A 22,924-nucleotide genomic window follows, 5' to 3' on the forward strand; every position below is an offset into this window, starting at 1 on the left:
GTAGGCCCCCTTTAGTTACTGGCAGGCTGCTATAAGGTCTCCCTGGAGCCTTGTCTTCTCCAGGCTGAACAACCCCAACTCTCTCAGCCTGTATTCACAGGAGAGGTGCTCCAGCCCCCTGATCATCTTCGTGGCCCTCCTCTGGACTCGCTCCAACAGGTCCACGTCCTTCTTATATTGGGGGCCCCAGAGCTGAATGCAGTACTGCAGGTGGGGTCTCAGGAGAGCAGAGTAGAAGGGGAAAATCACCTCCCTCGACCTGCTGGTCACGCTTCCTTTGATGCAGCCCATGATACGGCTGGCTTTCTGGGCTGCAAACGCACATCGCTGGGTCCTGTTGAGCTTCTTGCCAACCAACACCCCCAAGTCTTTCTCTGCAGGGCTACCCTCAATCCAGTCTCTGCCCAGCCTGTATTTGTGCTTGGGATTGCCCCGACCCATGTGCCGGACCTTGCACTTGGCGTTGTTGAATTTCATGAGGTTCGCACGGGCCCCCCTTTCAAGTCTATCAAGGGCCCTCTGGATGGCATGCCTTCCCTCCAGCGTGTCAACCACACCACACAGCTTGGTGTCATCAGCAAACTTGCTGAGGGTGCACTCAATGCCACTGTCCGTGTCACTGACAAAGATGTTAAACAGCGCCGGTCCCAATACCGACCCCTGACAAATGCCGCTCGTCACTGCTCTCCACTTGGACATGGAGCCATTGACTGCAACCCTTTGAGTGCGACCATCCAGCCAATTTCTTATCCACTGAGTGGTCTATCCATCAAATCCATGTCTCTCCAATTTAGAGAGAAGGATGTTGTGCGGGACAGTGCCAAATGCTTTGCACAAGCCCAGGTAGATGACGTCCGTGGCTCTTCCCTTATCCACCAACATTGTAACCCCATCGTAGAAGGCCACCAAATTTGACAGGCACAACTTGCCCCTTAGTGAAGCCATGTTGGCTGTCACCAATCACCTCCTTATTTTCCATGTGCCTCAGCACAGCTTCCAGGAGGATCCGCTCCATGATCTTGCTGGGCACAGAGGTGACACTGACTGTCCTATAGTTCCCTGGGTCTTCCTATTTTCCCTTTTTAAAAGTGGGGGTTATGTTTCCCCTTTTCCAGTCAGTGGGAACTTCCCTGGACTGCCACGACTTCTCAAATATGATGGACAGTGGCTTAGCCACTTCATCTGCCAGTTCCCTCAGGACCCGTGGGTGCACCTCATCAGGTCCCACGGACTTGTGCACCTTCAGGTTGCTTAGATGGTCTCAAACCTCATCCTCTCCTACGGTGGGCAGTTCTTCATTCTCCCAGTTCCTACCTTCGCCTTCTGTGACTTGCGCGGTGTGGCTGGAGCACTTGCTGGTGAAGACTGAGGCAAAAAAGTCATTGAGTACCTCTGCCTTCTCCATGTCCCCAGTAACCATATCTCCCGTATATATATGGAACATATGTAAACGGAAATATTTCCATCACATTAACAAAAACATAGCAACTAGAAGTCCAGCATGCAGCATATTTTCACAGAAAACAAATTATATCATGAAGTTGCTGTCTGTCTCTGTTTTTTTTTCCAGGATTGCACTGGCTGAAATGCATACATTGTGTGGAAAAAACAGGGCATGCAACAGATGCATTAAATTGGCTCACTAAAAGATTTCAAAGCATAGTTGTGATTATGGATACAGCAAGTAGAGTGACTCTAATGGGACTCCCAAGGACTCTCAGTGGAAGATTATTTAACATTTTCATTGATTAATCAGACAATAATATTCATGTAAAGCTTGCCATTAACAGTTGACTTTAATAAAGGACAGCATTACTTTCCTGTTATAGATCGATTCGTTTCGCCTTGCAGTCAAACAAAATAATTTCATTGTTGCTAACTGCACCATAATACATCTGGGAAAAAAAGAATATGGGCTATATGCTCACGTTAAAAAGATGCCTTGGAAAGCAATAATCACAGGAGAACGTACAGAAAACTGTCTAAATAGGATTCCTTGGTGAAATGGTATGGCAAAAGGGATTAGCATGACCTTTTGGGGGTCTGTAAAGGGGAACACAAAGTAGAAGGTAGGAAGTTGCCTCACCTCTGTACATCTACTACTGTAACACTAATTTGGTATAATTTACTTCCTAATTTGGTGTATCTGCTTACAACATCAAAATACTGGAAAGCATTCAAAGGAGTGTCACAGAAAGTGAACTAGATGCTGAAAAGTTAGCATTATGATAGGTGTCTTACAGGGCTTGGGATATCCAGTTTGTTGAAGAGAAGTTTCACAGCTGATTTCATTAGTGCATCCTGGTACCTGCAAATGGAAAAGATATCCAAGAGTGGGTGCAAGTCAATCTCCGTGAAAAGATGTACTAACATCCAGTGACTGGAATTTTAATTCAGACAAACTGACAAGAGATACAATTTTTTAGTTGCAAACAAGTCACACTGCTGGCTGATCTCATCACGAGTCATCAAATAACATATATGCTAAAGCCTTGAAATCTGTGAATGTACCGGTTCTTCCATTCTTCTCTTTCCTTGTGTGACATGATAATAACAAGTTTCCTGAATTGCTCTCAATATACCCATAAGACATGCTGGAACGGTTCAGCCTCACCGAGTTGTTGGGGTTTCACAAAGAAATATCTGCGCATCACCAATATGACAGACAGATCGTTCTAGCCTTACACTTCATAAAAGCATTACCCAATATATGGCATTTAAAGAACAGAAAATCAAAAACTAAGATTATTTACAGCAGTCACTAACTTACTGCCTAAATTACGGCACTTAAGATAGGCTACATCTCCTCTAATCTTACACAGCTGGGGCCACAGGCTCCCTTTCCAGTCAATGGAGGGAACTAAGGGAGCAGTTCACCTGGGCTACTTGGCAGCCATCTGAAGGTGGACCATACCATACAAATGTTTACAATATAGGTAGCAGGTGAGATGAATCCCAGCCACGCACCTCTCATCTCCCATGATGAAACCTGGGATGTACAATAAGGAGCATTTGCATCTCTGACATAATTACTTTGGTATTAGGCAGGTAATAAATTTCTGTTAAGAGTTAATGGGAGGGCTCTCTAATTCAAGGCCTTTTGGCACACACAAGCCCTGGCATCAGATGGAATCTGAGACTAGCAGCCAGGGTCAGCATTAACAAAATGAATGCATACATTTCAGAATAAAAACAATGCATAAAATTTAACTATTCTTTTGCGGCGTAGCTGCAAAATGCACTAAATCCAAAAGGTATTTATGTAGGCACAGGCAACACCAACTGACTCCAGAGTGAAGACGTAGCCATGGTAAACACAGGACAGGGATAAAGAGACCTCAGTTGTGCAAGGCACGTTTTCAGCAACCCGGACTTGTTAACACCCGAGCGTTACTCGACCACACTTGAGTAAGCAGCAGTGCCGGGGGGCCACTGAGAGCAGCCACCCCAGCCAACGGGATGTGCTTTGCAACATTAAAAGAGAAAGGGATTTTAAGGCAGGGGGCATCTTTTATCAGTCTAACTTAAAAAAAACCCCAAGAACAGAACATCTTCAGATCTTAAGACTATCATGTCTACAATTACGATAAAACCTATCGTATTCTGTTTCATGTGAAGTGTGGGAGCTGGCCGACCATGTGCCACGGTGATGGGCCAAGACCTGGCCCAGTCAAACCCTGGTCAAAAAAAATGGGTGCTCCCCACAGGAATGGTAGCTGCCTTCAGTGACAGCCTGAGGAAAGCCCCATGGATGGTCACACACGGTTTCGTCTTCCGTGGAAGATGAGGTGAGGAAGAAAGGGCGCCGGACAGGGAGCGAAGCAGGGATGAACGCACCTGGGGGCCGGGAAGATCAGCCTTGCCCGGATCTTTCCTCAGGAACCCAGACAAAAACCTCTCACAACCAGCCAGGCAGATCCCGCCCGCCGCCTCTCGGGCGGCCAACAGCCCCGAGGCCGATCCTCACGGGAGGGGCTCCCGGCCAGCCCCCAGCCCCGCGTTCGCCTAGTCCCTGAGGAACGCCCCGGCCGCCTCCCGCCGCCGCCTGAGGGCCGGGGGGGGGGGGAGCCGCCGCCGCCGCGGGGGCGGAGGCAGCGGCAGCGAGCGAGCGGGCGGGCGCCTCCCCGAGCGGCGCCCCCGGTCCTGACGGCGTTTCCGGGCGGGGGAGCCGGGATGTGCGTCCGGGTTGGGTCGGCCCCCGCGAGCGGTTTCCTCTCGCCTTCCCTCCTGCTCCCCTTCCCTGCCTCCCTCCCTCGCCGTCGCTGAGGTGGAGCCGCCGCCGTGCCCTCTGAGGGAGCGCCGCCCGCCCGCCCGCTCCTGCAAGGGGTTGGTGAGAGGGGCCGCGGGCGGGAGTCGGGGCCCCGGCGGCGGCTGGAGGCGGCCCGAGGCGGGAGGGTGCTGCCGGGCCGGGCGGGCTGGCGAGGTGCGGGGCCGGGGCGGCCGGCCGATCCTCCGCCCTCAGCGTGGCCGCGGCTGCGGCGGCCGCCGCGCAGGGCCGGGCCGGGCCGGGAGGTGGCGGCGGGCAGCAGCCCCTTGCGCGGAGCCCACCGAACGGCTGGCTCCGCCGAGCGTGGGTCCTCGCTTAAAACGGCCATCCGCGCTCCGGGGGGCCGACCTGGCGGCGGTTTCACCGCCAAAACGCCTGTGTGCGAACGTGTAACGCAGAAGGCGATCCAGCAACGAGGCGTGCTGGGGGGGCAGCCCCGCTCTTCCAGCGCGGGCTGCGTGTGCGTGGGGACGGGCCAAGCCCTTCCAAGAGGCGTGCTTTCTCCTCCCTCGGGAGGAGGGGAGACTTGCCGCTCTGCAGGCGCGAAGTGTTACCGGGGTGCTACCCCGGCGCGGCAAAACGCGGGGGAAACTTAGCTTCTGTGGGCGCCTCCGTTTCTGTCCCAGGAAAAAAAAAAAAAAAACACCGGCACTGGGATGAAATAATCTCCACAGTAAATAAAACCAGCCCAATAAGTTATTTTCCATTATTGCACATCGGGACTTTAGTTTATATAAAAATCTCCGTGTCTGCTGTAACCGCGTGAGGTGTGAACTTTGTCCGTGTACTTCAGCAGCTTGGCTTTGCCTCTGTTTAATGTACGGTGTGCAGGGGCAAAATTAAATCGGAGGGAAATCAGGTGGCTCCGTTGCAGTGGCCGTGTGATGCGAGATTGTGGTCACACCTAATGTTCTTATGATATAGACTTCTTAAATGTAAATAGCTTGTGTATTGAGTATTGATGAAATAAATTATCTAAAAGTTTAAACATTTTTTAAAGGTGTTTTAAGACAGTTGGATTATTCAATCTCTTCTTCAAAAAACCCCTGACTTTTGGAAAATGCCTTATCTTCAGAATTACCCAATAATATTTATACCTTTAGTGTTTTGATTCACATGCCAAAAATTAAATTAATAGGAGCGCACAAATTTATTTGATTATGATTTTTATCAACTTAGACAAATTTAGGCAAGTTCATAAGAACTCAGGTAAGGAATATACTCACAGAATGATACAGGTTTATGTCTTCAAAGCATCAGTGTTGGTGTCAGGCGACAATATCTGAACTGGGTATAAGAGAACAGTGGCCGAAGTTAGACGTTGCTGTACTTCAGACTCATGCTACGTGCTGGGTTGATCAGTTGAGCATCTTGTATGTGTTAGCAGTGGAGCATCAGGAACGTAATCAACATATGACGATACATTCGTACAGTGGAAGGATATTTTCTGTGAACAGCTATATTGATTTCCAATTAGTAAGTGGCAAATCAAAGTACAGACTGGCTAAATAACTTGCCTGAGGTCACTTCAGCAGTCTGTGGCAGAGCTGAAAACAAATTATACAATCTTTGTGAATCCTAATGTGTGATCATATTTTCTCTTGCTTTCTATTCACAGCATTTTTATGAACATAGCTATTTACTTTGTTTACAGAATCAGTAGTTTCCTGAATAAGCTAGAGAGTCACTTGGGCTGCAGAGATGTTGGAAGAAGATATGGAGGTGGCCATCAAGGTGGTGGTAGTAGGAAATGGAGCTGTTGGAAAGTCCAGTATGATTCAGCGATATTGCAAGGGGATTTTTACAAAAGACTACAAGAAAACTATTGGTGTAGATTTCCTGGAAAGACAAATCCAGTATGTATGAAACAGATGCCATACTACTGATTTTTACCTTTCCTTCTATTTCTTTGTTCTCTTGTAATCCTAAGATTTACAAAGGCTTGAAACAAGGCCTGCTGTCTCCAAAGCACAGTAAAGGGAGTTGTTTTCTCTCATGCACAAAGGGCTGAAATTATATTACTCTATTTTCTGTACAAGATTTAGAATTATAAAGCAAAGCAAAATTTGGAACCTCTGTTGTACTAAGCTTTTTGACAAGTTTCCTTTGTATTTTACCACCTGTTGATTTTTTTTTAATTATTATTATTTTTTTTTAATTTCTTGTGGAGGAAGTGGAAGTGCTTATGCTAAAATGATTACACAAATTTATTAGCCAATATAGATTAAAATGCCTGTGGCAAAAAAAATTAAATATGCTATAGATCCAGTCTCTTTACGTAATATAAGCAGATAATACCCAATTATGTTTGATAATGAGAAGTAAGAAAATTCTGTAAATTTTGTAAGCTGATTAAAAAGACAAAAGGACCATTATTCAGGCACCTAAATTTTGTTTTGAAGTCTATGTTATTTTTTACTCATAGAGGGAAATGTAGAGGAAGAGGAGGAAAGGAGAAGCAAAATGTAATATGGATTGTCAGGAAAGAGCATGTAATGTAATTGAGGGACTACTGCCATGACAAGTTACAGAGGTGAACTGTCATCAATATTAAGTTACATTATATTTAAATGAAGTTAAATTTGAACTGAATTACTCTTATGTTTTAGACATAGAAATATTTCCATGTCAGTTGTTCTGAATTGCTCTTGTTCATTGTATTGATTACAAAACCGTGTCGTTTATTTCAGAGTTAATGATGAAGATGTCAGGCTAATGTTATGGGACACTGCGGGTCAAGAAGAATTTGATGCAATAACTAAGGCCTACTATCGAGGTGAAAATACCATATTTGTTATTTGGCAGTTGGGGTTTTTGTGGGTTTGGGGGGTTTTTTTTGGTCTGCACATCTCTAAGATATTTTCCTATCTCTGTATTAAGAATTTTAGTTATTTCATGTGCGTGCAAGGCATTTTTAGTTCACCTTTTTCAGTTCTTAAATATTTTTCCCCTTCGTGTAAGATCCTTGCCTTAGTTAAGTGTCACTTTGTGCAGGATGCTCAGTCGTGCCCTTTTAAAAACGTAGAACAAAATGAGACAAATATCTGCACGGAAACTGCACAGAGTGTAGCCATTCAGACAATCAAACGCAAAATTATATTTTTCCCTCTAAAGGTGTTTTCTTACTCCTGTAAGACACACATTTGTAAGTGTTCCAAAAACTATGGCTGAAGCGCTTAGAGATTAATCCAAGGCAAAAAAAATCCACCAGTCATCCTAGCAAGATACTTTACTAGGCACAACAGTTCTCCTGCTGGTACAGACTGCCTTGAACACATTAACACAACAGAGTAATAAGGAAAGCCTATTTACTTAATAAACTAGAAACTATATTATTCAGTCATATACAGGTAGGTTATCTATTTAGCCAGTTACAAGTTGCATACTTAGACTTTCGTTGCATCTAATTTAACAATGGTTGTGAAAATCTTTCCTTTTTGTTTTTTAACATGAGAGATATGAATGACTTGGGAAAGATTCCGTCATTCAGTTCTTGTCAAACTAATTACCTGATGGCTGGGAAAAATATATCACTGTGGTATAAAATCTTAGAAAAATTACCTCATTTAGAGATAAAAAAAAATGGTTACGCTGTGCTGTTTCAGGCTGGTATAGTCCTCTGACCTTTCTATATTTCATGATCGTTTTGGCAACTAATAGGGTTGGGGTTTTTTGTAGTATTTCTGGTTGTCACTCGTAATTGATGATTACCGTTTCTTCAGGGAAAGGTCTTTCTTTTCCTATTTCTTTTTATCCTCATGTGGAAGTAGATCATTCTGTTATTTTACAGCTGACAACTTGAGCATATGAATTTTAGAAGGTAGTACTTGATTCTCTTGGAGCTTCCTTTTTACTCTCCTGGCCTTCAGTTCTCGTGTGCTTTGCTCTCCTCAGTTGTTCCAAGCCAAAGTCTTTCTCTCCTAATTACTGGGACTGATATGCTAAAATATGGAGTCTTCAGAAGAACTTTAAAGTACGCTTACTGGCCTCACTTACCACGTATCTTGAGTATCTTGAAATCTTGCTCATGATTCGTGCCCAGCATAGTGCAGTTAGATCTCTACCTTCAAGATCTTTATACTGAAGAGGCTGCTGTGAAACAGGACATAGTCATCCTGTGGGTACATATTGTAGGCAGCATGATGGATATATTAACAGTTCAGGCTATTGGATACAGTGACTGTTCTGCACCAGACTTTGGCTCATGAAGGACAAGGGAAATTATAAAAGCCTGGAATGCAGTTTTGGTTTAGCACCAGGTCTTGCAAGCACAATATTATAGAAGCAAAAGGTCAAGCTTACTTTGGAAATGTAAGGATTTCATTGCCAATTATTGCTGATAAGGGGAGGACGCCTCTGAGTTAGGTAAGATAGATGCTGGCTGTTACTTCAATGTCTGCCTCTCCCACAGGTCGCTGTCCCACTGTCATTACACTAGGGCTTACGTACTCTCCTGGAACCTTGTGCGTTGTCAGTTCTTCAGGGATCAGCTGCTCATCCGTGGTCACACGATGAATGCTTCAGAGCCTGTTTCTGAGCCCTTCTTGTCCAGGGACCAAATTCATTCAGCCTTGCAGAAAAACAAAATTGTAGCTGACAGTGGATATGTCATGTGGTTTTCTATGTACAGGTGAATATGTGCAGCCGGTGTAGCTGCATGCCCATGATCATACAACGCAAGGAGTCCAGCAGCCTAAATTCAAAGAGTTGAAGGAAGCTCTGTATGTATTTAATAATTTCTTTTTTTATATTGTATCATGCATCTTACCAGTTTCTGTCCGATGGAAGTCACACGCTTTCTAATTGGCTAGGTACGTCATTTATATGCTAAGCACATACACAAGTGGCTGTCATTAGCAGCACCATGTGTACTGTCCATGTTACAGATGTTTCTCAAAGCAGTTATTTGACCACTTCTTTGTGCGTGCATCCTCTTCCATCCACTACCACTGGTATCTTGAGTAGACCCTTGTTAGGTTTTTGATGGAAAACAGTCATCTTGTTCATTAGTCTGTTATTCAGTTGCTGATTAGTCAAATTCTCAGGATTCTCATTTTGTTGCACAATAGTTAGACTTCGTATTTCTCAAGCCTTCATAGCATTGCTGTAGCTTGCACTTGTCAAACCACTTTTGGCTGTAGTAACTATGATAATGGGAGGGCTGCAAGACTGTTCTGGTCCAATCTGGAGCAAGGCAGCCCTCTTTTGGGTACTGTTAGTGAGACCTTAAACCCTGCTAAGCCTGTTAAAGACAGCCAGGATCTGCAGCACGTAGAACATCAACAGTAAACAAGAACTTCTGGATGATGATATCATTTGACCTTGCATTTTATCTCAGTTTAATGTTGAAGGAAACACCATCAATTTTATAGTGAATGTGTGTTTTCTGTCATAGCCTGAAAAAGCTGAGGCAAAGGACAGAAGACTGAAACAAATAGGTGCCAAGTATAAAGCCCTGTATGAGTCCACTCATGGCAGGGAATTTCCTTACACATTTTTCTATTACTTAGGCTTTGTACCGTTACAAAAGGAGAAAATACGGTTATGGAGTCTATGAGGATGGGATAGTCTGCTGAGGATCTTGGAGACCTACACAGCTGACAAGTTCATACTCTACTTGAATCAAGTAGAGATGCTAGCACTACTCTATTATTTTTTTTCTGAATTAGTCTAGGTATGAATATCATACCAGTGATTATGCAGCCAGTTGGAACCTTTTTAAAATAAAGATATAGAGGTTATCAAAGCAGTAATTGCACACAAAAAATCCAATGTCCTTTTCTTCAGTCCTTTAAAGTAGCTTTATGAAACAGCTTCGTACAAAAGAACTTTGATTTAAAATACTCATCAAGAACATCCTGGTTTTAGCTGTTGTGCTCCTGTCGGACACTATCCTGTGGCTTTGCTGCTGGTGTCTGTTGTTGTACACAATGTGTTGTATGACAGACTCCATTTGCAGTGGATGAGTGAGATAGTAATGTTATTGACTCTCTTAATCCTGTCAGTTGTCACTGCGTACAGAAAGGTGTTTCAATGCCTAAATCCTGGCTTTTGTATTTTTTCTTTTTTTTTTCTTTTTCTCCTTAGAGCCCCTACGTGGACATGATAATTTCTTAAACTTGTTTATGTTCTCAATAAAAATATTGAGTATTTAGCAATATTCTTAGAAGATTAAAAGAACTTACCTAGTAAGATCTCTGCCCTGCAGCATTTTCTGGTGAACTCTGTGGCTATACTAACTTCTGCACTATACTGAAGCATACTTTCAGAAAGATCACATTTGATATTGTTTTGATTTGAGCATGAGAAGAATACTGCTTTTGTTGTTCTCTTCTTAAATAAGCATTTTGCAGGGTTATTGGATTAGTTAGTAAATTCTGACATTTCTTACAATCCAGTGATCAAAACCTTCAGCAGACGTTTGGAAATACACAATTACATATAGAATATATGTATAGAATTTGTCATTGTTGATACACAGGTACATCTTTTGATGAGGAAAGACACTTTCGCTTACTGTTGTTAATTTCCTGGTAAGAACCTTTAAATGTCAGAATCTTGAAGGTCCCCAAAAATATTTCAGTCTGTTTCCTAATTAGAGCCTATCACACAATTCTCTTTAAAAAGCAACGTGGCCACGCTGAGTTACTTTTACTGTCCCTGTCCACTGCATTCTACATGTATTATATCTAAACTGAATAAGGAGGTCTGATGTTGTAAGTCACCCCCTTTTTAACTGCCACATGCTAGGACTTTTCCCTCTAAACTTAACTATTACCAAGTTATCTCTGTGTTTTAGCGTTCAGAATGAATGGGTGAAAGGAGAGAGATGAAGTGAAAGTGCCGTAGGGTGGAGACTTCACAATGAATTTCTTAGTCTTAAAACTGAATAAGGTGATGTTTACAGATGGTGAGAGTCTTTTAATGAATATTCTCCTCTTCAGTAGAGAAAAGAACTTGAGAGGCTTTATTAAGCTAGACTGCAAGACAGTAGGTTAAATTCAGCATTGGCAAATGCAAAGTAACCTGCTCTGGAAAGAATAATTAATTTTACACCTATGTATCTCACAGGATTCTCAGTGGAATTGCATCAGAAGAATCGCATCTGTTAGAATATGGTTTGGACATTAGGGAAGACAAACAAAATTTTAGAACGCAAGTAACGGGGAAAATTATGGAAGACTACATTGCTACTGTTTTATTGGTAGAGCTTGACTTGAAATTCTGAGGGCAGTTCTTACGATTTTGTATAAAACCATACCAGAAGGGTCTTAATGGCATGTGAAAGAATGTTAAAGAGCATAGGAAAACTTTATAAACATAGACTGAACTTGGCTTTGAAAAGATAAATAAAAGAACTTGAGTGCTTTGTGTCGAAGTACAAAGACAAACAGAATATCGGAATGGGAGATACTTGGTGAAACTCAGAAATAAAAGAAAATTCATACTGATGAAATAATTTTCATGCTATATGTAATTAGATTGGGATATTTGCCACAAGATAACACTGGAGTGTCAAAGACATTAGCTATCTATTCCTTTTAGACTCTTACTAAATACCAAGTATATTAAAGGCATATAAATAATAAAGTGTTTCTCCATGTGTTTATGTGGAAAAAAAAGTAGTTTATTGAGGATAACAAAGGGCTATTGGACAGTCAAAAGACCACTCACTAATTTTTTGAGTGTGGAAGTACCTTCTCAGTATCCATGGGTTTTAACTATTGTTTGCTAAGGCTGTTACAAAACCATAACAAAAATGGTACAAGACTTTTTGTGTAATTTATCATAGTGCTGTGATAGAAGGAGTATTAATTAGAAATACACTTATTTTCTCCAAAAAGCTACTAAACAATTTACTTAAAATAATCACAACTTTCTCTGAAAACTCTTCAAGTTTTCTGCTTTTCAAAATCCGAATTACTGTAGCACAAAGAATAGTGTGAAGTGTGCTTTACAGATACTGCGTATGGAAAAATATTTGCCTTCTGGCCTCTGTTAAGCTGTCTGGAAAACAATAAGCAATAAGCAAACCTCCCTTTCCCTTTCTCCAGCCTTTCCACGCGCTCCTATTCCTTTCTCCTGCATACATGCACCATGCTGGAAATAGCTTGAAAGGTAACAGACGCGTAGCCATCATGAGGAATGGGTATAATGATCAAATGGCAATCTGTTTTCATTTGGGGAATTTATGACCATGGATTTGACACAAGCTGGTGGTAAAAGTGCACTTTTATGGGAGAAACTTGAAAAATCCCTCATGTTTGAACTATGTATGAATCTTCTTTTTTTTATATGTTTGCTGGTTGATTTGTGTTTATTTGTATTTGTAATTGATTTGTGTATTTTTAGGAGCCCAGGCTTGTGTTCTTGTGTTTTCTACAACTGACAGAGAGTCCTTCAAAGCAATCCCTACCTGGAAGGAGAAAGTCATGACTGAAGTTGGAGACATTCCCACAGTTCTGGTGCAGAATAAGATTGATCTTCTTGATGACTCTTGTATAAAGAAGTAGGAGTTTTATCTTACTGTTTTTAAAGAACAATATATGTCCCCTGCATACACACGTTTAAAAAAAAATAATCTATGGGAGTTTCTGGTGAAGACTTAAGATACCTAGGTTGTCAGACCTATGCCCTGCATCAAAACATGCCCTAGAAGCACAGGTGGCAGCTATTGCTGCATGAGTGTTGTTACTTGGGCAGATGTGCTTGCCAAGCTAGGAGCTTTCTGTTCACTTCATGCCTTCTTCTGAAGTGTCAGCCAAAAAGATAGAGGAATAGCATGAAGAGTTTGGTCATGCCATGATACGATTCTCTCTCTTTTTTTTTTTTTTTTTTAAATCAGAAATTCTAAAACTCTAAATTTTCTCTCCTGTTAAAATTTACAGTTATCATTAAACTGTGCTGTGCACCACTGAAGTTACATTGTTCAGTTTGGCTAGTGAATGCTTGCTGAAATGATGAAGTAGTATAAACAGGTTGTTTGAAAAAGTGTCTTTAATGTTCTTTGCTTTGCTCTTCTTCAATTTTTTTCTATTGCTCATTTTTATCAAAACATTGTAACTCTCTAGAAATACGTATCTGTTAATATTCTCAAACTGCATGGTGCTGATCTTTCTTCACTATATTTTTCTTTACAGATTTTACTGTCGGTTCATTCTGCCTTTGTATATATGACCAATTTCATTCTTGCCATAAAATCGGCTTAACAAATGCTAACTTTTATTTACCACAGCATACCACGTGGAAAATACTGCATGATGAAGTTGATCATTCTCCACTTCTTTATTTCTACCATCTTCCTGAGAGATTTAAATTATTGTTTCCTTTTGTTGTTTCCTGCACTGGCTTTCTTTGTTCTCTGTTTGCTGTCACTGATGGCATAAATCAGCTTCTACTCCCTCTGCAAAGAATATGGAGGATTTTTCAAAGGAAAAGCAAAATTGCATTTGAACTCCTCCTTTCTTCATGGTATGCCACTTAGGTTTTGCTCTCAGAATACTCCATCTGCCTCAGTAACTTCATCTTTCTGATGATGTGATTTGCCTTGGTGAGATTTTCATACATTTCATCAGCTTTTCCTTAAAATTTAGCCCAAGTTCTCTTTCACATCACAGAAAAAAGTAATTCTTGATTTCATCTCTGCACTCATCTGATTTGCATAGTCTACTGCTTCATTAAAATATACTTAAGGATTATTTTTTTATTGTTGTTTCGACTTTGCAGTGGTAATTGTTCTGATTCCAGTGCTGTTAATTACAGCCTCTTCTTTTTTGGTTTCACTGACACCTGTTCTTCGAACCCTTGTGAAATTTTAGTTAATGAAGTCAATAAGTACTGAAAAGCAATTACTTTTGGTCATAAAGAAACTGCATTTAAATACCTTCTTGTCATAGTGGAGGTATTGTAAAGAAACTAAGGATCAGGTACTTTTTGACTGAGTTTCTTAACCCACCGTGCCATGTGTAACTTACCACAAAGCATTTTGTCTGTAAGAATAAATGCTGACAACTCATACAAATCAGTATTTACAAAGTCGTCTTCTGTTGTGCAGTGAAGAGGCAGAAGCCCTGGCAAAAAAGCTAAAATTAAGGTTCTACCGAGCATCGGTGAAGGAAGACCTAAACGTAACAGAAGGTATGAGATGCAGCAGAGTAGGTGTCTGTCCTGCCCTCTGCTGTGTAGTACTGTACATCTCTCTAGTTTGGAGCTGATCTCTTACTTCCCATGTTGTTGCATGTTGTGGGCAATCCTTTTTATATTTCTTAGCAGGACACTTTAAACATAGCTAGAATTACTTGATATCAATGTTTTAGGCCCACTTCTTTGTGCACACCTTTCCTTTCTCTTCCACAAACAGTGCATAGCTTCAGTATTTAGAAGTGCCAGTGTGTTAAGGCTGCTTAGTCCTAACGACTGTCAGTAAGCACTGAGCTTTTAAAAAAATTGTATGTAGAAGTTCAATTATTACAAAATACAAATTGTGGAACATATTATTTTGTAATTCTTAATAGTTAATAAATAATTTGTATAAACAATTATTTCATAGTTTAGTTATATTTAAATAAAGTACATTAAAAGATTGGGTCTCTTGCAGCCTTCTGTCTACTGGTGATATTTTACTAGTTCCCAAGTACCACTTTTTAATGTATATATTTAATTTCATAAGAGTCCTGTTATAAAAATCAGTCACTATCTTTTGTGGGGTGGGTTTGAATAGTCATGAATTATAGTCTCTGATAACTTTTTGTTTGTTTGTTTCATCAGGCAAACTTAATACCTAACTAATTGTTTCTTCTCTGTTAACATCATTCACCTTGGAAAAAAATCTGCAAGAGAAAATGTGTAAACATGATGCAGAACCATTTTACAAGTTATTAATTACAAGTGTAAATAATCACAACACATCTACGTTCTCAAAATTCTCCTATAGTTGAATATTTTTTCAGAATCCTAGGTGGTCTTTTTATACACCAGTAAAATGAGGGTAGCATTGATTAATTAGAAAAATGTTCCTGCCAAGTTTTATTAATAGACTTACTTTACATGACTGCTATTATTCTATGGCTTCTTGCAAAAAATACATATATTAAATTCCTACATAACTTTAAAAAGTTCCAAGTTGCATGGATTGGAACATTTGGCAATATGTATGTGCCAGCTTTATTACAGGCGTGTTAAGATGTTTCTGTCTGCTGCAAAAGTCTTCAGTACTGTGGACTGTAAGACCTGGGTAGACACTGGACTAATCTGGATTCTGCTCAGGTACACAGGCCTGCTGAGAGAGAATCACTTACCAGATCATGCTAAACCTGTGGTGTCGAATGCACTTTTGTCACCATGCAGAATTTCAATACAAAGGTATTATTATTGATATGAAGATTATTTTTAAGCATACTCTGATGTACCTTTTTTCTTTTTAACATTCCAGTTTTTAAGTATTTGGCTGATAAGTATCTTCAAAGGCTCAAGCAACAAACAGCTGAAGATCCAGAACTAGCACACACAAGTAGTAACAAGATTGGTATGTATACTGTAATAAAAAAAATAGAAACAGTATTTTGTGCTGTCAAAGTTTATGGTCTCATCTGTTTCCTTGTGGAGTTAGTACAAGGTGAATCAGGGTCTAATTATTACCTTCCTATCTTAGGATATTATCTCCTTTCCTTCTGTAAAATAACTTTGTGATTCTCTGAAGTTACTAGACTCTCAAACTGATTTACTGAAGTTTCTAGCTAATGTTTGGCAAGTGCCTTTTTATTAAATTCATTTAAACAAACATTGTGTAAGGACTTGAGAAAGGATGTTTGTTGGGTTTTTTAATGTAATTAGTATTAGTGTTACTCATCTTGGTGCGGATTTACAAGAGACTCACCATGAAAGAATCTGGCATGTAATCAGAAGGTCTTTGTAAACTGCCTTTTGTAAGGGAACACTGAACTTGTGTAGTCCTTGTTTAAAGCACTTCTGAGTCAGTTCATTTATTTTCCTTAAAGCACTCCCTTTTTATTCAGGCTTTTTCCTTTATCTCAGCAAAGTTTCTAACTTTAAGATTGTCATGTTTTTCTTTTATTATATTACTCAAGTAATCATAACTTTGTTACCATGCAATTAGTAGCATACACATACGCAGGTGAGTGCCTATGCTGCCCTTCAATTACACAGATGTATACCGGCTTTAAATACTGCCTGGCTAGTAATTCCAACTGGCTCTACTTCAAATGTAGCTGCAAAATTGACCCAGAAATAGATAAAGGCTTTAAAAAACTAAAATATGCATTTGAGGTGCACTACTATGCCTTAGTAAGTGATGCATCTTAAGTGTTAATGTATTATGCTGCAGGAAGTGAAGAAATACAAATACTTTTCTTGTCTTTAAATTCTGTAGGTGTTTTTAATACAGCTGGTGGAAGTCACTCCAACCAAAATTCTAGCACTCTTAATGGTGGAGATGTCATCAACCTTAGACCAAACAAACAGAGGACCAAGAAAAACAGAAGTCCTTTTAGCAACTGCAGCATACCTTAGACCACTTTTGGAGGAGGAAAAAAAAAAACCACCCAGTGAACTGGATGAAGTTGTGCAATTGAGTACAGATTAAAGCCAGCTGTAGAGGTATTTTTACCAGTGCTTTAGCAAATCTTGTGCCTATGGGATCCTTGATAGAGCGTGGATTTACATCAACTTGCTGATGCAGTGTTTTTTGGTGTGTAGAGTGAGGCACCTGCTGGCAAAACACAGAACTGTGGCTGCCGCGTGCACTTTGTAAAAATTACGCAAGCTTCTCCTTTTTCAAGGAATTATTTACAGAGCTATGAACTAGGTATTGCTGAACTGCAAAGCACATTTAACATAAGGATAATACTTACAACTGTAGGTACAGACCATAACACTATGGCCCAAGGTAAAGTAGCAACCTTGCAACTAAATTTCAAAAAAGATGTTAGAATTGGTTAGTCAGGACACTAAGAAGATAAATGAAGAGCAAAAAGTAGGCACTGCATTTTATGCCTGACTATATTAATATGGATTCTGGCAGTTCTGTTGGTGCAATATACTTGTATTATATATATGAGTGCTAAGGTATATATGTAAACATTTGCTATGAATATTTAGGCTAAATTCCAGTGTATGCATTATTTGGAGATCAGCTAATGATCATAAAATAGCATCTTCCAAAAAAAAATTTGACTTTAAAAATGTTGCATTTTAGATGAGGCTTTCCCAGCTGCCACTGTGTACGTTTAACTTGCTATACTTTGGGCCTAAAAGCTTAGATTTAAAAATGTATGGTGCCAGAACTGCTCCTTCTTTTTACCTAATGCTGTGCTACGGATGTTTTTGTAAGTTTGTTTTTCTCAGTCTTAACAGGTTGAACAAATAACACAGTCTTTGACACTAACAGCTATTCAGAAGGAACATATAATCACATTCCTGTTCAAATTTAATTGTTGCATCCTGTGTTGTCTATGAAAAAGGAACTTGCAAAGTGGTGTCACAAAATATTTATCTTCTTTGGAAAATCTTTTCATAGATACCATAAACTAAGTTATGGAGGATCCAAAAAAATGCAGCTGATGACTGAATTACACGAACGAGACTTTCTTGAATGTTGTCTCAGATTCAGAGTTAGCTGCTGCTTACAGAAAATCTAATTCTGCAAGATCAGAGACATGGCAAAAATTTTTTAAAGTGCTTAAGTAATTTTACAGAATTGATTTCGATGTTTAGGAGCCCAAATCTAAAGTAAAGTTATTTGGACTTAGGCTCCTAAATCACTAAGGTGCTTTTAAAAATGCTAAGCAAGATATCTTTTATTTACCAAAAATAAATACTTTCTAATCCTCTTCAAGAGCATGCATGCCTTTTAAAAAGTATCCATTTTGTTTACATGTTTTTGTATGGTATGATATAATTTTAACTTTCTGGGATTTCTACAACAAACCTGCCAGTGACAAATGCAAAATATGCTGCTTTAAAAAATTCAGAGTTTTAATAGTTTTTTAAATGGTGTATGAGAATGAAAATGAGTCGAGTGATCCTGTATATTTTTGGAGGAAGGACTTTTCACTGTGTGAATTCATGTAGGAAGCTTGACTTACTTTGTTTGTAAGTCAATGAGTGTGAAAACTGAAATGTACTTTTTCCCACTGTCTGGCAAGTTATGCACAAACACTAAAGATCTCTGAACTCTGTATTTTATGTTTACTATATTAGACTTTCTACCAAGTACCATTGTTTCTTTGACAAGCTGTTAGAGCATCTCCTGTTGCTGGCAAGAAGGCAGCCTTCAAGGCACTTGATCCCCTTTGCTAATGCAGCAAAACTGTGTGTTCTTCACCGTAATGTTTCCTGTATTTTCTCTTGGATAAAGGCCTTTATTTTTTAACAAGTGCATTTATTTAATCACTGTATGTATGTATAAATGGAGTCAAGTCCTATCTGTCTCAGCAATTTAAGAAGTAAGGTACTTAGGACAAGACTGCCAATTGCACGTGATGGGGCCACCTTACAATTTCAGGATGTAGGATAGAGTGTATGCATGAAGAATTTTGACAACTGTTTTTAATATGGAACCTTTTACATTTTGTTGTCTGTCTGCCAGTTTCATGGTTTTTATTAATTTTTCTTGAAAAAGAAACAAAACCACAAAGTGTCTGAAACATCTTTTTTGCCTTGTTTGTACAGAGTACTGAAAAATAAGTCTTTATTACATATAATGAGCATTTGTACTATCACGTTACACTGTAGACATTGTACTATTACGTAAGCCATTTCTATTCAAGGTCTGTCATTATAAACCACTGTTCTAAGGACTGAAAACTCAGTAGAAATTTTCCTAGGTGGAGACTTGACAGACTTGCTAAATTTAAGGTATGTTGAAATTTAGTACACATACTTTAACGTAGAAATATATATTTGTAGCATTGGGTAACAGTGAGTTTTCATTTCATTCCCATCTTAAATCTAAAGTTTTTTTGTTGTCACTTTGTAGTGCTTGTTCTCCAATATGACTTGAGATGGAGACTGTCGAAATTAGCATTCTCCTGGAGCGTGCTCTCCATGTAGGCTGCTTGAAAATTTATTTTTTATCCTACTGGGGTCAGTGTGTAGATGTAAACCAGATGACTTGCATATTGCAGGAATCCTTAGGTCATCACCTCACTCTTCAGTGGGAGTAACTTTCACCTTTTGGATGAAGAGACATGCCTAAATGTTTAGCACTCACTCGCATTGTCCCTTGTGAATAATTTTTATGACAAACATTGTCCCATTCTCCACTCAAAGCATTCTCATTAAAATACCATGTATTTTAGTTACCAAAACCCACAGGTGCAGAGCTGGCAATAAAAGTGCCCTTCTCTGTGCATCTCTGTGACTGCATGGCGGGAGTGAATGTGGCTGGCTGTTACACCCGTGGCAGACTGGCATCCTGGATTAGGAGCAACAGATGTTCTGCCACAAGACACGGAGTTTTGTTCTGTGAGACTAAGCTAATTGCACTTCCTGTTTTATCTGTTAGTATCTCTTCAATAGCTGATTGGCAGTATTATCTGAATCTTGCCAAAATTCTTTGCTTTCGGCTGATAATGCTACCACTAGCAGAAAACTTCAGTAGTTGTTAATGCCTTAGTGAAATAAGCCTTCACTAACAAGTATGACACTAACGCATCTGTCACTCCCATGTTGTATCCATTCAGTGAATGGGTGTTCTCCCAGTAAGCGGGGCATCATTTGATGCAAAGTGGTAATGTCAGGGAGGTATTTCCAACTGGAAATAACAAATCTCAAAGTTGTAAGACTGATCACACTAAGATTTTTGTGCTTGTGTGTGCATGGTTAATTTAAAAAAAAAAAATTAAACATTCCACTTAAGACAATTTTGGAGCTTTCTTATTTTCAGTGTTTCTTAAGGCAACGCTTACCTTTTTTAGTCAAAATACCAGAATTACCATACTGTCAGTCTGATTTCCTGTTCAATTTTTTTATGCCTCTGTAAAATTTGTCTTTTTTTTTTTTTTTCCCCCATTATTGGGCTACAGCATACCTGACATAGTTCTCCTTTGCATCACTTCTGTAGATGTACATTATACTGAAGGGAATTGAGCAGCTGAACATGTTGTACTGCCTGGAGGTTATGCAGGGGTGTGTGCGTAATATTCAGTGAACATGCACTTTGAACCTGTTAATTCATCTATTCAAGTTGATAGCTACCAATTAATAACAGAATTAATGATTTGCACTGCAGAACCCTCTTGTGGGAATTCAGTCAAACTAACAAAGCATGCTTCTTGGATTCCAGTGACAGTACCTAAGCTCCTACTGCTTTTCTAAAATAAATGTAATCATAGAACTTCAGCTGAAGTTGCAGTACCTGAACACTAATTGTACATAAACCAGAGAGCAAGCGTGGTCCAACGGGCTTGATTTCATCAAAACTACCTTACCATCTTTTTGTAGGAAGCAACAGTCATGCGTGTCTTCTTTTAAATGCTCAAATAGTATTGGCAGAAGAAAATACTTCTCTCTGCTAAATATTGCATCCAAACAGGTAATCAAAATTGTAGAAGAAAAAATGCAGCAATGCTTAGATTTAAGATGAAAGGTGCTATAATAGAAGAAGAGAAACTTTCAAACAGTTCCATGTCGAAGTGCTCTATATGAGTCATCTCAAAGCCAGGTGAGCCCTAGTACTGAACTAGAGTCACTCTCAGGTTTCTAGTAGTAGGGTAATACTGATAAATAATTTGTGGACTGAGAATTCTTTCTTCTCTAACCGAGATAAATGTGGTTCAGCAGAACCGACAGAAGTTGGTCAAAAAAAGTAAAAATTCTGGACCTGGAGAAATACTGCTGTCATTGTGAGGATGAAGATGCATCGTGACTAATAAATTACTTGCTCTTATTTGCAAGTTCATGTGAATCTGAGTGGTTAAAACAGGTAATGTACATAACTGTTTTTATCACCATCATGATCTCAAGTAAATGTAATATATTTTTAGAAAAAAAAGTCAACTTACCGTAAATCCTCAAGTGGAAGAATAAATGTTTAAACCTGAATATTCTGTGTATGCTGTTCCTGTAAAATCCCTACGAGTTAAAATTCTGCTGCTCTCTTTTAAGTGATGTTAGTTGTGTCATGCAACTTAAACATGTTTATTTGATTACTGTTTGGTCTGATACAGTTCACTACTTTTTTGCGGTTATATTAAATTGTCAGTGTATTAAATTTCAAAAAATTGCTATAACCCTGTAGCTGTGCAACCTCAATCTGCTGGAGAAACTCGTGTGCCTGATTCTAATCCACGTATTGCAAACAGTTGGGATCCAAGGCACTACATTAGGTACCCTCAAAGGAACAAGTGTGGGCACCCCAATCTAATAGAGATGCTGTTTCTGAGCTCTTGCCTCTGATTTCTTCACCACATAGTTCAAATACAAAGTATGGATTCTGTTCTGCTTTCTGGTCATTTTATTTTTCATGATTGGTCTGGCTCATACAGTGACAGGGTTTAATTGAATGGTTGTAGACACTGGAAGTGGCATTGAAATATTACTAATATATCAAAGATGCCTGATGCGTTTTCTGAAAAGGTAAATAGTCACTGGTGGGTTTTGTTTGGTTGGGGTTTTTGTTTGGTTTGGTTTTGGTTTTTTTTCTTTTTTAGTAAAACACAACTCAGCATCTGGGTCTGCCTCTTTACCCAGGTATCTCAGGAATCTGGGAAGTAACGCACTCCTGCTTCCTCTTGCGTGCAGTTTTGCACACAGAAAACAATTTGCTTGCTTAAGACCCCAATAAGGATTAATTAGCAATGTTTTAGGTAAGAAAAAAATACTGATGTGAGAAAACTCCTGTTTTTATGGTCATGTATTTTTATGTGGGAACTGTTTAACTGCAATTAAGTGAAGACCTTGAGAAAACTGAAGCTTTGACACTATCTAGGTGGAGGTTTTTATGTGCTGCGCAGCCGTATCATGTTCAGCTTCAGGAAGCTGGGTGGCCATTCAGTGTGGCTTCTGCTGCCAGCCCCCAAGACACCCCCTGCAGGCGCCTGCGTACTTTCTTGCATCTCTGAGAAAATGTTTCATACTCACAAATGTCCCATTTCCGAGACCGAGGCACAGCCTATTTTATTGCTCAGGAGATAACGGGACCAGAAGGTCACTGGTTTTTCTTGCACCTTCTTTGTCCCAGCTGTCTTACGCCTGCTGAGCTTTGCCTACTGTCTTTTGATTTTTGACAACAGAGCACTTTTACTTAAAAAAAGTTAAAAACTTTAATCTGTTCTTCTGTTCATCTCCATCAGGTGTATGATGCCAGCTATGTTTAGCCATTTTTGAGTTACTTTAAGATAGCCAGTAACTGTAATTCAGGTCAAAGTGTCTAATCTACACTATTAAGTCATCTGTAGATATGCAGGTTGTGATCACTTCATTTTGTCCTCGAGAACAAAAACGCTTGTACTAGTATAAGTGCTATAAAAAAATAAAAATACTTTTAGCTATTGGTACAATAAAGACGACTTTAAAAAAGAAAACTAAAAACCTTAACACTTTTGGCCTGAATAACCTTATAATGGCCTTAAAAAAATCAATGATTGAAGGAATATTCTAAGCATTAATAAGCCATGTTCAACTTAACTATTTCACAGC

At 39.7% G+C, this 22,924-nt stretch overlaps 1 protein-coding gene across 4 annotated transcripts; it reads left to right on the forward strand.

Moving 5' to 3' along the window:
* The first annotated feature begins 3,983 nt into the window (after positions 1-3,983).
* RAB23 (RAB23, member RAS oncogene family) lies at positions 3,984-22,525 on the forward strand. Of its 4 annotated transcripts, XR_008234392.1 has the most exons (8): positions 3,985-4,326; positions 5,922-6,123; positions 6,958-7,043; positions 12,620-12,776; positions 14,322-14,404; positions 15,699-15,791; positions 16,656-21,209; positions 21,525-22,525. XR_008234392.1 is itself a non-coding variant. In XM_052781843.1 (7 exons), exons 2-7 carry the CDS (start codon positions 5,969-5,971, stop codon positions 16,793-16,795), a joined length of 714 nt encoding a protein of 237 aa, XP_052637803.1. In that variant the 5' UTR covers positions 3,984-4,330; positions 5,922-5,968; the 3' UTR covers positions 16,796-21,516. The 4 variants fall into 4 exon arrangements, 3 of the variants coding, with proteins under 3 accessions (XP_052637803.1, XP_052637804.1, XP_052637802.1); XM_052781843.1 differs by lacking the exon at positions 21,525-22,525 and having other exon boundaries at positions 3,984-4,330; positions 16,656-21,516; XM_052781844.1 differs by lacking the exon at positions 21,525-22,525 and having other exon boundaries at positions 3,984-4,326; positions 5,886-6,123; positions 16,656-21,516.
* The last annotated feature ends 399 nt before the right edge of the window (positions 22,526-22,924 follow it).

Source organism: Harpia harpyja, chromosome 3 (assembly GCF_026419915.1).
Source record: "Harpia harpyja isolate bHarHar1 chromosome 3, bHarHar1 primary haplotype, whole genome shotgun sequence".
Lineage (NCBI taxonomy): Eukaryota > Metazoa > Chordata > Aves > Accipitriformes > Accipitridae > Harpia > Harpia harpyja.